The 14,614-nt window shown below is 41.1% G+C and overlaps 1 protein-coding gene across 4 annotated transcripts; it reads left to right on the top strand.

Moving 5' to 3' along the window:
- The first annotated feature begins 2,813 nt into the window (after positions 1-2,813).
- dzip1 (DAZ interacting zinc finger protein 1) lies at positions 2,814-14,337 on the top strand. Of its 4 annotated transcripts, none has more exons than XM_065952017.1 (19): positions 2,814-3,132; positions 3,673-3,846; positions 4,045-4,644; positions 6,861-6,945; positions 7,387-7,502; positions 7,659-7,817; positions 7,928-8,059; positions 8,137-8,199; positions 8,287-8,406; positions 9,104-9,152; positions 9,259-9,309; positions 9,554-9,613; positions 10,510-10,685; positions 10,763-10,967; positions 11,234-11,408; positions 12,483-12,796; positions 13,271-13,392; positions 13,543-13,702; positions 13,785-14,337. In XM_065952017.1, exons 2-19 carry the CDS (start codon positions 3,844-3,846, stop codon positions 13,892-13,894), a joined length of 2,700 nt encoding a protein of 899 aa, XP_065808089.1. In that variant the 5' UTR covers positions 2,814-3,132; positions 3,673-3,843; the 3' UTR covers positions 13,895-14,337. The 4 variants fall into 4 exon arrangements, with proteins under 4 accessions (XP_065808089.1, XP_065808090.1, XP_065808091.1 ...); XM_065952018.1 differs by having other exon boundaries at positions 3,026-3,132; positions 6,906-6,945; XM_065952019.1 differs by having other exon boundaries at positions 3,026-3,132; positions 3,673-3,889.
- Positions 14,338-14,614: the final 277 nt, after the last annotated feature.

The raw sequence follows: 14,614 nt of genomic DNA, 5'->3' as shown, positions 1-14,614 counted from the left end.
AACGTTTCCTTGCCACTGTTGCTAAGTGCTAAATGTTTTGTCTCTCCAAATAATGAGTGCTGTCGAGACTGTTGTTTGTTGAAACAGTCATGACTTAAGTTTTTTTGTGATTTGATAGCTTATGATTTGATTTTCGATGTTTTATCCTCTACAATGTGCTAATAATAGCTTTTCTTTATTTTTGGACCTTACTAGCATTTGTAACTAACAACATTTACATTTCTAAGTTTAAAGACAGGAGTGCAATAAATTGAATTTCACAAGTAACAATTTCATTATGAACAATGTTCCTTGGCTCGAGGTTTCTGCCTGTTAGAGGAAGTTTTTCCTTTCAATAGTTGCCATTTGCTTTCTCATTGGTGGATTAAGGTTGTGTCTCTTTGAATAATATAACAAAAACTACAGTCTGGATCAATACTGAGAACACTTGTGTGACTATTATTAAAATGTTGAATGATTTTAAATCTTTACTGGGTTTTACAATAGCCGATCATTTCTTTGGAGCCTTTCTAATACATAACATTCATATTTCAAAGTAAAAAAACCTGCAATCTATTTTGATATAATGAGCAACAATTCAAATATTTTCTTGTCAGTTTTGTTTTTTCCCCCCATAGCACTTTGGCAGATGGCTGTTCACCAATGAGTCTGGTCCTGCTCGGAGTTTCTGCCTATTGAAATTATGTTTTTCCATCCGCCAGTTTTCCTTTTTGCCAATGGCTTCTCATAAGTGGATTAATGTTGGCCCGCTCTAAATCAACATCAAAGGGTCGATCCGAGTGTCATGAGATAACTTATGTCATGACTTGGTGCTTGATAAATTAGAAAAATTGATTGAAAAAAATGCCAGTATAGGTGAGTCTAGTTTTGAGTTAGGCACAAGTAAAAGCAAACCAGCATGTCGTCCTACAGCTGAACTTCATCTCCTCATTGTGATGCCACTGGTGAGATCTGCCTGTCTTTATGCGGACACAGAGAGTCTCTCTTGCCTGCCTCAGGCTATCCTGACAGTCGCGGGGCGCTGTCTGGAGGAATTAAAATCTCTATTTATCAGGGCTCGACTGAAGCTGTCTGGGGACTGGTCGGGGAAATGGCAAACAGTCGGCCTTCCTCCTGCACTGGGACTCTGATGAGGAGTTCAACACGCTGCGATCTGCCCATGCAGGTTGTTTCTTGACAGCTCGTGTGATGTTAAAAAAAAAAGTCCCCATCCCTGCTTTACTCTTTGTTTCACTCTGTTTAATTCTGAGCCAGAGACTGCACTCTCCTGAATGCAAATCATTCTTGAATTTCATCTCTTAAGGGAACCTCCAAAGAGTAATTTTAAGACTGATCCTTGAATACAAACAGTGTTAGTGGATGTGTAAGTGTGTGTATGTGTGGATCTACCCTGCCGAGCACTGCACCCCATTAAAGCAGGGGCTGTGTCGCCTCCTGCAGCTGCTCTCCATCACAGCAGCAGTAGGAAGCATTTCCTCTGACAGAGAGGGAGGACAGGACAGGACAGGGGGAGGGCTTCACAGGCCACTTTGAAACCAAGCGCCTGAGGCAGAGCACAGATCAGATCTCTACTGACCTCCGCTGGTCAAATAAATGAAACTGAAGCATGTCCATGACATTGGTTGGTGCATCAAAGTCACAAAAACCGCTGATACAGAAGTGTTAAAGGAAAGACCTTTTAATCAAAGTCCACTACATTTTATTTAGAAACATAGTGGTTGTTACATTTATCCAACTGATCCATAATTAAAACAAAAGAAAGACATATGATCAGCTTAAAATATTTAATGCATTTTATAGTGGCACTCAACCTCCTTTGGCTTTAAACCTATATCATGTGGAGCAGGATAGCTGGGGTCTTTTGTCATGTTGGTTTTAGAAGTATAACGTTGTTAGCAATTCAACCTAATACTTGTATGGCTTTATTTTAAGCAACTTTTTAGGGTCAAAGAGTGACACGATAAAAATAAAATTGAGCTTGAAATGCAAAATGAAACACTTTCAGCAGAACTTGACTATATAAGAAAGCTTTGCACTCACCTGTAGTCTACTGATGAGATGGATTAAAAACATCTCAAAGACATAAACTGTAAATAGCTCGAAGCAGGAGGTTCAAATTAGAAAGACTTGATGATTCATTGACCATTGCAGCCACAAGGGGGAGCCCTTCCATAAGACTGGCACACCATCTGCACTAAGTTTTCGAAATCTTCTCTTGCATCCCTAGAGCTGAGTTTGGTTTTCTCTCTGCATTTAAAAAACGTTTGCCGCTTTTAACGTTTAAATGATTTGAATGTGAAGTAGTCTTGTTATGTCCCTTCATTTGTAAAAAAAAAGAAAAAAAAGCCCACACTGACTTAACACCCCATCCCCGTTTTCTGACTCACCATTTCAAAGCTCAGCGGTCTGCTGCTCCCTTCCCCCATCTCACAGCGAGCTGCGTCCCTTCCCCACAATAACACCGGAAAAGAGGAGCTTTACCCACAAAGTAAAAGTTCGAAACAGAATAATAGTCCCTCACAGAGCTGTGTTTTTGGTCTTTTACAAACTGCGATGACTTCGACTTGTTAAATTTGGTCATCGCTGGGGGTAACAGGTTTTTTGAAAAAACAGTTGGCTTCTGCGGCCCTAGGACATGCATCCTTTTTAATCAGTTTTCTTGATATAGCCCAACGAAAAAAAAAATATTGATTACTCGAGATCTTGATTTATTGGCAAGTACATTTACACATAAAAAGGAATTTGTATTGGTGCAAAAAAAGTTAACAAAGGAAATAAAGCAAATAGCTAGAACTAAAATATAATAAGTAATTACAAATAGGCCTATATAATAGAATGTAAGAAATATAAATAAAAACACAAAGGTGCAGTATTAAAAGTAAAAACATTTTTTTTAGACTTCACAATTAAGCTCTTAAAAAGTGTCCTTTGTGTTTACGTTTGATCCAGCGCTTTATTTTGAAGGACAGCGCCGGAAATGACGTTTCTGAATGTGGTGAACTTGTCAGTCTTCTCTTTCTCGCAGGGATTTAGGAATGTGGAGACCAGCAGCTACGTCACCCTCAAATCGCCCGGGGTACCGTCGAGAGAAAACTTTTTTAAAGGCTTTAAATTCACAACAGGCATCACCAGGTAAGTCTTTTTAAACACCTTTTTATGCGAAATAAAACCAAAAATGTAATAAGTCAGTGTTGTTTGTGATGTTAAATACTGTTTTACATTGTTTTTAGTTTTCACTAAAACATGTCCGTTAGGTCACCGTGTGTCCCCATGGTAACTTCACTGCAGAGAAAAAGCTCTTTTTGTTGCACTTCTTCACATTGTAAGGTATCTTGTGTTTTGTTAGGACAGGTTAGAACATGTGTGCGTTTGTGTTGGCTGAGGTCAAGCAAGGGGAGATTAAAAAGCCTGCCCCAACATGATTGTTTCAGAAACGTGATGCCAGAAGATTAGCGGTATCCACTGTTAGCAAGGGAACCGTGTGTGCTAACTGAAAACTTAGTTACATTAATGTGTTTTTATTAGCTGATAAATTTGATAACATTGACATTAGGATCTTTTTAAATAGCTGCATTTGCATTCTTGCAGATGCATTTGTGTCTTGTCCTGCACACACTGTAGGGCAACATTTGCTGATTGCCTGCACTGTTTTGGTAACACTTCTCTCCCCAGGGACGCTCCTGCCTGTCTCCATGGTAACGTGGCAAACGCAAAGCCCCGGCGTTGTCGCGTTTCGCTGCTGATACTCGAGGGGGGGGCGGAACCGAGGAGGAACAACGGAGGGGGGGGGGGGGGGCTCTTCGGGTTCTTCCTCTTCTTCTGTAAAGGCAAAATCGGTCGAAGATGGTAAGGAGAGCACGGCTGCGTCAGGACAGCACCAGCGTTATAGGTAGATGGAGAATCTGTGCTTTGCTAAAGCTAAAGAAGATGCTAGTGCCTTTTCTCTCTTGTTGTATGCCTGTGCAAGAGAATGTGATGCTTTTTTAAATTGCATATTAGGTCTGTTTGAGTAGGTTTTAAGTCTTTCTTTTGTTTTTGTTTCAGCCATTTCACGAAGGAGTCTACTACCCCTACACCAGTGACACCCAAGGGACCCACTCATCAGCGGGGATCCCATCCCTCCTGAATTCCCCGCTCAGCCAGCAGTCTGTCAACGGCCACTGTGCACCGGCACCAGGCATGACTCCATCCAGCGGAGCCTCCACCATCCTTCCATTTAAGTTCCGCCCTCGCAGGGAAAGCGTGGACTGGCGGAGGATCAACGCCGTGGATGTGGACCTTGTGGTGAGCCAGCTGGACGTGGACGCTCTGCAGGATCACATCAGCACCGTTACGTTCTGCAGTTTAGAAGGCGAGCGATGCCAGCGGTGCCAAAGCCCAGTGGACCCGGCTCTGGTCAAGCTCCTTCGGCTGGCCCAGCTTTCAGTGGAGTGGCTCCTCCACTGCCAGGAGTTTCTCACCCTCAGCCTGCGTGCTGCGGAGGAGAGACTGGCGGCCGCAGGAGGGGAGCGGGAGCAGCTGCTGGCTCAGCAGAAGAAGCAGGAGGAGAAGGTGAAGGCGCTCGCCGCCGAGCTCAAGCAGAGGAAGAAGGTTATTCGCACACAGCAGACTCTGCTCGCCCCAAGGATCATCAGCAGCCACAAGGTACTGCTGACATGCTAAATGCGCTCTCTCCCTGGGGGGGGGGTTAAAATTTGCATTTCGGTTATGTATAGCAAGCTAGCTCCATCACACACACCCCCTGCGCTCCTCCTCCTTGTCAGGGCCCCACTCTGTCATTGTTCCACGGATCTATTCACAGCTCTGGCTTTGTCCATTTTACACCGAGAGGAAAAAAAGAGAAATATGCTTTTATCAGACAAAATTCTGCTTCTAAAAAGGTTGTCATGCTGTAAAAACCTTTTCTTGTAGCTACCTTATTTTGCTATGTTTGTATTGGGCTTCATTATTAAGTGGAAGAGCAGGATTTAGAGCTGTAGAACAGATGGTGTCATATGGTGGCAATTAGATTTTTTTGTAATCTACTTACACACCCCCCCCCCACCTCCATATACTCATGTGCTTGTAAAGCATTCAATTCTTTTTAAGTGTAATTAAAAAAAAGATACAGTATATATTTTAGATAATGTTCATGTTTTTCTTGTGAAACTATGAGCTGTTGTATTCCTCCACCGGCCATCAGGTTATTTATAGCACGAATCAAAGATCTCCCCCTGCTTCTCATGTGTATGACTGCCACTGACCTGGCCAGACAGTTGCCAAGGCAACAGCTATAGTGTGTCATGACAGCATGTGGTTGCTAGGTGTGCACTTGAAGCTCAGCTAACAGAGGTGGCTCAATAATTAATAGATGAACCATGTGTTTGTGTCCTCTGAGGACCTTTGATATTTGTTGCTTCTTGAGTTTAAGTCCACATCGCTAACTCTTAAAGAAAACATGCCTCTAATACACTTTATTAACACGTTTTTACAGTTGATCTAGACCCTTATGTAATAGCATCACTAACAAAAACACTCCCTCTGTTGTGTGACTTCCTTAAAAACTTTGTTAACATATGGTGTGACAAGATATCAGTAGCAGCGGGTTTAGCGTTGAGTGACGTCACAGCTACAACAAGCAGCGGCGTTCAATGCAGCGTGTGAGCAGAGGCAGCATCTACTCTAGCTCTTCAGTGTTAGAGTGTGTGGACGCCTGCCACAGGGAACAAATCAACATCACTCACACTCACACTGTCTGGCTGTTTGGAAACGTCTGAACTCAGAGGATGCCTTTGTTTTGGCATGTAATTGGAAACTTCATGGTTTAACTAAGCTTTCACTGAGGAGAAAAACCACAAGTTCTTATTAGTAATGGACATTGAGCAGTTTACATCATAACGCAATGTTTCAAATGATACATTTTTTTGACATTTTTGTATTGTCACAGACAAAAGCTTGAAAAACTAGAAGTGCATGCCACTTTGCATTTAAGGATTGTCAGCAGCACAAAATGTAAATACTGGAACCATAATGATTTGTCAGTTAGTGGTCAGCTCATAAATGAATGGCCACTAATTTGAGAGAATCATGTATTCATTAGTTAGATTTTTACTAATTTAGGCCACTTAAATTGGACTGTATTCAGTATTGGGTCTGGGCTAATTTGTTATTTTTTTTAACTTTTTTTTAACTAAAACTTTCAGGACTAATACTAAGTATTTGATGGTCAAAATGTGAATGTTTTCTGCTTTCCCTTGTGATTACATCATAGTATCGTATTGTCTCTTACCCCCACCTCGACCCAGCTCCTGCATCCATATGCCCGATGGATCCTTGGGCAGTTGCTCCTTCTGCTTTTGAAGCGGCGTGTGAATGTAGAAATGGATTAGGTAATACTGATGGACACTTAGCAGCCTCTGCCATCAGTTTGTGAATGGATTGGTGTGACCTGCGGTGTAAAAGCGCTTTGAGTAGTCAGAAGACTCTATAAATAGACGCTCTATAAGCTCAATTCCATTTACCAAATAAGCAAATTGAATATTTACCTTGGACATCCTGTTAACACAGTGAAATGTTTCATTTTATTGTCCTCCTTAAAATTAAGCTTCTGATTATTTGCACAATTGAATGTGGATAATGAAAATGACTTTTAGTTGTTGAACTGCCTTAAAGTAAAGAAGTGTCTGTGTGACAGCAAAACATTCTCAAAATAATGCGAAACCCCCAGACAAAACAGAATTAAATAAAGTTATCATAAACAAACATTCATAAACATAATCATTCCTGTTAGCTGTCACGTCAACAATACATTAAATGAGTTGTTTCTTGTCATAAATGCTCTTGCTGATGAATTAAACATTTTGTTTTGTGTGTTTTTTTAGTGTCCAGAGTGTGATAAATCCTTCCTCAATTCCTCCTTTCTCCAGAATCACATGCAACGCCGCCATCCTGACGAGTATGACAACCGTAAGTCTGCAGGTCATAAAGGTTTGCTGAGCAGTTAGGCGAGGGACAGAGAGACAGAGAGAGGGTGTGATTGTTCAAGAGCTAAAGGTAGGAGTCAGATACATTGTTTTCAGGGAGGACACATGTAACGATTGAAAGTTTTGTGAAGATGGGGGCGCGCTGGTGGCGCAATGGTTAGGGCGCACATCCCATGTGTTGAGACTCTCGTCTCGAGCGGTAGGCCCGGGTTCGCTTCCACCTGTGGCCCCCCTCCACATGTCATTCCCCGCTCTCTCTCCCTAGCTTCCAACTCTAACGACTGTCCTGTCTCTGTCTTAAAGGCACAAAAAAGCCCAAAAAATAATAAAAAAAAAAAAAGATTTGTGAAGATGAAATTGCAGGAAATTCATATAGTTATCATATTTAAAATATATTTATGAACTTTTTTTTACTTCTTAACAGAGTTGCGGTCTGACAGTGAGAAGAAATCTCAGATTGAAATCCTCAAATCTGAGATCAGCAGTCTGAAGGAGCAGGTTGTTCAGCAGCAGCAAACCCTGCAGACCAAAACAGCTCAGGTAAAAAAAACAAAAACTAAGCCCCTGTGATAGAGCTGAAGTGATTTGTCACCTCATTGTATATATATATACAATGTTTGTTTATTGTAAATATATTTGGTACTTCGTCCTGTCATTTTCAAAGCAAAATGCCAATGTTTTATGCTGCAATTGCAGGAGAAAGAGCAACAGTCGCTGCAGAAAGACCTGCTGAGAGAACTGGACCGATTCAAGGCTGAGGAGATGGCACGCATGGACAGAAAGATAGAAGACAGCAGGGACGGGATGCGTAGAGAGATGGAATACCTTTACACCAGAAACATTCAAGCTCTCAATGTATGAAAATGATCATTAGCTTCTTAATTGTGTTTATTTATTACACTCGTGGTCACTGGGGTATCTTTTTTTTATATCTTTTTTCATCCCATCTATATTCTTATTGATAGGAAGTCAACCAGAATCACACGGCTAAGCATGAAAAAGCAGCCAGCCCTGTTCAGCCAGAGAGAGATGTGGACAACCACAAAGATATGCAAATGCTAGCAATCCAAAAGCTGGAACATCAAATGAAGAAACAGGTCAGTATATTTAAGAGTAGGTCATTGAAATATAAAATTAATTTGCACTACTTGAACACTTAAATATTCTCTTCTAGGATAAAAAGTGGGAATACAGGCTGCAGGAAATAAAGGTTCAACATGAGTCTGAAAAGAATCAGGTAAGCTCAAGTTTTTTTTTCCATAACAAGTTTTATGAGGAATCATAACCAGCCTGAAAAATTCATCCTCATCTCGTTGTCTTCCAGTTGTTGAACGAGCTGAGCAGAACGCAGTTGGAGCAGCAGGAGCGAAGCCAGAGGCTGCAGCAGGAGATGGGCAGGAGGCTGCAGGAGAAGGAGCAGACTATCAGGGCTCAGAGGGAGCAGGTTAGTAATGATACACACTCGGACAGGCAGCGCCGCCCTGTGTGATTATGTCGGGAGAGGAAGCCATGCGGAGGGTCAGCCCTTGTTCAGGATTTCCTGTATTTGCTACACAGGCTCAGATTGTGTTGTGACATGATGATACTGTATATTTGACAGGATACATAATACACAGGAAGCGGAGGCTTTCCTGGAGCTGATCCATATTTGGATGTATGAGATTAAGAAACATTACAGTATTTTGTTTGAAATGCATCTCATACTAAGAAATATTTAAATCTATCAGCCTTTAATAAATAAGTCAGCTGTAACCCATACACATCTGATCGATCTGGGGAGAGATCAGACTATCACTGAGTTACAGTCACTGAATTCACTCACACACATACGAGAATCAGATTTATTTCAATTAATTTGATATTTCTATTAGCATGCAATGATCATAAATAGATACTTTAACCAAAGTTCTATTGAAATGATGTAGCTTTAAGTAGTTTGAATCCAGCATGGGGATGATATACTCTATAAGAGCTACAAATAGAGACTTAAATGTATAAACATTACATTAAGTAGGGCTTCTATTGTGAAAAATCATGAGGAATATAACTTGAGATGGGAAACTTCAATTATCCATAGAAATTGTTTTTAAAGTCCTTTCATGCATGAACAGAGGGTATAAAAACTTTTTCCCGATATACAGATAAGAAATATTTCTTCAAATCCGCCCACCAAGGTAGTGGAAGTGCCAGGTATGAATTTCTTTAAATCACTTTTACATCAGAACATTTTTCTGAAGGACACTGCTGTGTGATCCATCACTTTCTGTGTGCACTTATCACATTCTTTGTTTTCCAGTCATTGTCACTGCACCAGCTCCTGAGCCTAAACCAAAGAGAGTCATACTTGGTAAGTTAGTGAAAGCTAGCTGTCATTAGGAAATTAAAATATGAAACATTATTGTTTATAGTGAGGCTTAGCATGTGCTTTTCTGCATGAATTGTTTCCATTATTTATAGCAAACTCACAATTAGCCGTGCAGCTACCACATTAGCACCCACACATGACCACCAATACCACCTCTATCTATTAACACATTCTGTCCCACTCCCTGATTTCAAATGACCTCTGATGTCATGTGCTGTCCGATTAGAAGAGCCAGTCACTGCTCTTAAGCTGGATCCTATACTGGAGCTGTCAGAAGAGGAGAAAGGTAAAACAGACTAAAAAAAACAAAAAAACACACAGAGCCGCTCAGCTGCATGCTGTCTGCATGGATGCATCAGTCTGTTTTAGGCAGCCTTTTCATAAGGCTTAGATCATCTGAGTCGGCACTATTATGAAAACAGAACCCGACTGATATGTGAATTTTAGTACTGATACAGTTTTACTGATTTCACATTCTAAATATTGGGGCTGATATTTTTGAGATAGAATAAATAGAGTTGTTAAGTGTGGCTTGTGAACCTTTAATGAATCAATATGATTCTGCATAGGTGCATTTTGAAAATTTCAAAAAAATCAGAGAAGTACTTTGAGTTTTCTGTTGTATCTTTCATCACTACACTGATTTACACAAGTCTTTACTTTACAAGGCTACTTGAATGACCAAATAACTTTATTATGGAAATGTATTACTATTTGTTAACCAATTTCTAGCACATATCTGCACATCAATCGTCTTTTGTGCTGCAGACTGTGCTAAGAGTATTTATTCTTTCTGTAAAATAAATATTTTATCTGACCATATTGGAACACATATCTATATGTCAGCCTATATCTGCCCAATCATTTTGGTAGAACAATATATCAGTCGGGCTCTACATAAAAGGCATGAACTTCGTAAGAGAAACTTCTTGGAACCTCGTTGTCTGTGATATTCTTTTACGCCTGCCATGTTGATCATTATGTCCATACGCCATCTCGTCGCCTTGTTTGTGGCAACTTGTCGACATTCTCCTCTTCTGTCTGCCCCACTGCAGACATATCAATCCACCACGCTGAACCTTCAGCATAGAGCTTGCTGTGAACATTTGCAAATGCATGCTCTCTTTTTTTATTCTGGCCGATTGTCCATAAAAAGCTGATGAAGTGAGACTTCTTTTGCAGACTCAAGCAGCTTCTCTGAGAGGAGGCCCGTGGAGAGAAAGCCTGATCCTGTGCCGGAGAAGAAACAGAGAGCGCCCTCCAGTGTTCTGAAGAGGAACAACAGCATCAAGAAAGACATGCGGCCAGACATGGAGGAGGCTGTTATCAAGAGGCTGGAGGGCCTTGGAGTCAAGCCTGTAAGATCAGACATTCTTAACGGTTCTTTCACTTAAACTTTTTACAGTTGCTTTTAATTGTCTCTGCTTCTCTTCAGGATCAGAGCGGTCTAAGGAACAAAGAGCTGAACTCCATCCTGGCCAAGATGAATTCAACACGGGAGAACTTTGCAAAAGGGAAACCTGACTTCTGGCGCCAACGAGAAGAGATAGAGAGCACCGTGGAGCAGAAACTGGGCGGTCAGAGGAGAGGCAGCGACCCTGCTCCTGAGACACAAGCCAGATCCAAACAGTCAGTCCAGGGTGAGTCACTAAAAGCTTCTTAGCTTATGAGATCATCGTCCTGGACCCATTCTCTGCATACAGACCAACAGTCACCACTTTGCACTTTGTTGTTCTTTTAAGACATTAAGCTAGCTCACTGTTGGCTTGTAATTGTATTTACCGCGTTTACCATCAACTCTATTTCAAAAGCTCATTTGCAGCCACAATTACTGATGAAAGCAGAGACACACTGTCAGGGACTGAGATACTAAATTGTTCACGTTGTATGTTTTTTCTTCATTCAGTGTTGCAGCGCCGTCCTCGCTCCAGCAGTCTGCCCGCCAGAGCAACAAAGGTGCAATCTGGACCTTCAATCAAAGAGCCCAAGACCCCCCAGCCGGCACCAAGGACCAAGACCACCACTCAACCCCAGACATCTACACCCAACACCAAGACTGCACCGAGGAACCCCACATCCAAGTAATGAAAACACAAACACAACCAGGTTCTTCAATTCAATTCAATTCAGTTCAATTTATTTGTATAGCGTCAACTCATAACAAGTGTTATCTCGAGACACTTTACAAAGAGCAGGTAAAATACCTCACTCTTTGTCTGTTAACATTACAAAAGAGCAGGTAAAAAGACCTTACTCATTGTTATGTTACAAAAAGCAGGTAAAAGACCTTACTTATTGCTATATTACAAAGATCCGGCCTATCCATCATGAGCACTTTAGCAAAGCAGCAAAAGTTACAGTGGTAAGAAACAACTGACTTATTAAAAGACAGAAATCTTCGGCCGGATCCCCGGCTCATGACGGAACAGCCTTCACAGGCCTAGACTGCGCCAGGGTTGGAAAGGGATAGGGGGAGAGATGGGATAAGATGCAGGAAGAGGGATAGGGAGCAAGGGGGTGGGGGGAGGCAGACCGTCCATCAACAATCCGGTGGGGAGGGGGGGGGGTTGTTCTGGCAGGCCGTCAACCAAAGATCCGGTGGGGAGGGGGAGGGGTGGGGTGTATTAAAGGGAGATATTGAAGTGTTGCTGTATGAGGTACTTATTCATAGACAGTTCATCACCTACAGCCAGAACACCATCCCAAAAACAAAGCTCTGCAGCTAGGTTTGGAGCAAGATGTTTTCATGTTCAAGACCTTTTCCACATGATTACTACATACAGTACAACGTTGCAGTTTGATTACAAGAAATTATCTATCCTGTACTTATTTTTTCTGAACTATGTGCATACATTAATACTGTAGTTAAAACACTGATTATTGACAAGTGTTAATTATGTCCTGGATAAATAATTGAGAACCACACTCAGTACCGTAAGAGAATTTGCTGTATCTGAGGCTGCACAATAAAAGTCAAATTTGAAATCCTAATAAGGTTTGTCTTGATAGAAATAGGGAGAGAGAGTGGGTTAACTGAATTTAATCCTTTTTTTGCAGTTTTTTCCTTTGTTACTCAAATTTGGATGAAACATCTCTGACATTATTGTGTGTGAATATATATTGAGTAAATAAAAACTGTTTCTGTGTTTCTTTAGGACCCCTCCTTTCAGCTCTGATGAAGAGTCTGAAGAAGAGGACACAGACTCAGAGGAGGAACAGCCGTACAAACTCCAGAGCAGAAAATCACTACAGCCCAGACTTAACCAGGCCAACCCTGTCCAAATCAAAACAGGAAAAGCAAATCCACAGCCACTCGTGACTAAGACAGTCGTCTCAAAGATAGAGAGTGATGTAGAGGACTTTGATGAAGATTGGTCAGATGTGAGTGAGCTCCAGGAGATCGACGCTGGACGACTTCAGAGTCACAAAGACCAGAATGGGAACATGGATAAGAAAAGCTTTGGTCAAGGTCTGTAACCCTATTCCTACATCATACATTTAAACAAAAAGAGGCAGCAGGAGACCAGCTACTCTTCCTTGAGGTTGCTGAATTTATAAATGGCATCTGGTGGCTTTGAGGAGTGTGATGTAAGCGGTATTTCTGCTTTAAAAAATCCGTAGATAAGGAGATCAATAAGTTGTGTTCTTGTGAAAAAGTTAGTTATCACATGAAAATGGATTCATTCAAATATATGGAATCATGTCCCCTTAGGGCTTCTGTACTAATCGTCTTCTGTAATATATTTTGCATTTAGAAATCAAATGAATCTTTGAAAAAAATGTCATTGTAGATATTGTTTTTACTGTTTTAGTTGATTTGGGTTGCTTCCCATTTGCCATTTTTGTTCACAGCAGGACGCTGATTTAGTGAAAAAAGATATTTGGTAACATGATTTAAAATTAAACCGTTAAAGTAAATGTAAGAATTTTCTGTTTCTTTTAGAGAACAAAATCGATGACTTGGTGAGAAAAATGGAGAAGCAGTTTGTAGACAGAGGTTTGAAGAAACCAGCAGGGGGCGTCAGCATCATACCAGGGATGAGGGATGAAGTTCAGGAGCTGACGGTGAGCCTCTTCCAATGACGGACCATAATGCACTTCTTTATGCCCCAATGTTATTAGATAATTTGTTATAATTCCATATTTGAATTCAGTGTAAGCATTGGACTTACTTTGCTGGATGTTCCTGAATAACTTTTCTGTTTGTGGGGACAGTACACAGATCTGGAGGAGAGCAGTGAGTGGTTGGCCTCCTCCTTAGAGGACAGAGTGGAAAGGTCCAAACCAGCTCATGGCTCTGGACCAATCAGGAAGAGCCTGGAGTCATCCATCACCAGCGTTTGGGGAACCTCGACAGGAAAGGCTACCAAATCAGGTTAGTCCATCTCATCTGGTGTGGCTACATTTTAGATTTGTCTGCGGTAAAAAGTAACAATGGTTGGTTGTACGCTCTGCAGGTCTGACTGAAGCTGGAACAGCGAGCACCTTGAAGAGCAGCCTGTGCTCCCTCAGTGACATCAGCGACTCAGAGGAGATGAGCAATAAACACAATAAACGATACGGCTGATCAGGTGATGCAGCCGAGCACAGACACCTTAGACCTCAGTCAACTTCTCTGAAATTTACAGGGAACACCAGATGGCCTGAGTATACACATGGATGCTTCTACACAGACAAAGCAATACTTTTAAAGGGAGACAGTTTTTTGCATATAGAAAAAAGCTTTTAGTTATCTCTAACTAAATAAGTTAGAGATAAATAACATTACAGATTTATTTTATAGTTCCACTCTATGCCTTGTGCCAATTCTTTGCTTGCCTTAGACCTTTTTCAGTGTTTTGTTTATACATGTTAATCTTACCTGCACTCCAAATGAGACTGTATGTAGTTTGTGTGAAATTTTGTACATCAACTTTTTATAACGTCTTCACGTTTAAAATGAAACAATGAGATGTGATTTTGTATAGAAAATATTTATACCAGCAATAAAAGATTACTTTGTGAAACGCATAGTTATCATCTGAACACACATTACTTTCTATAAATGCCAGAGCTTCACTTTCACAATACACTCACAGCGTTTTTTTTCTAATAGGTCAGACATGAGGGTCTGTGAGGTTCGGGGTCTTGGTGCCGGGTCAGGCTTGAATCGTTGCATTCTTCAACAAAAACTGGCAAAACTTTCTGTTCTGTCACTATTTGTCTCTTTGAATACCATTGGCAAATTCATGCAATGTTAAGTAATTTAAAGTGACATGTACTCGTTAGAAGGTCTCCATTACACCAT

Source organism: Labrus bergylta, chromosome 24, assembly GCF_963930695.1.
Source record: "Labrus bergylta chromosome 24, fLabBer1.1, whole genome shotgun sequence".
Lineage (NCBI taxonomy): Eukaryota > Metazoa > Chordata > Actinopteri > Labriformes > Labridae > Labrus > Labrus bergylta.
The sequence above is the reverse complement of the archived record's forward strand: the minus strand, read 5'-3'. Positions and strand labels throughout refer to the sequence as shown.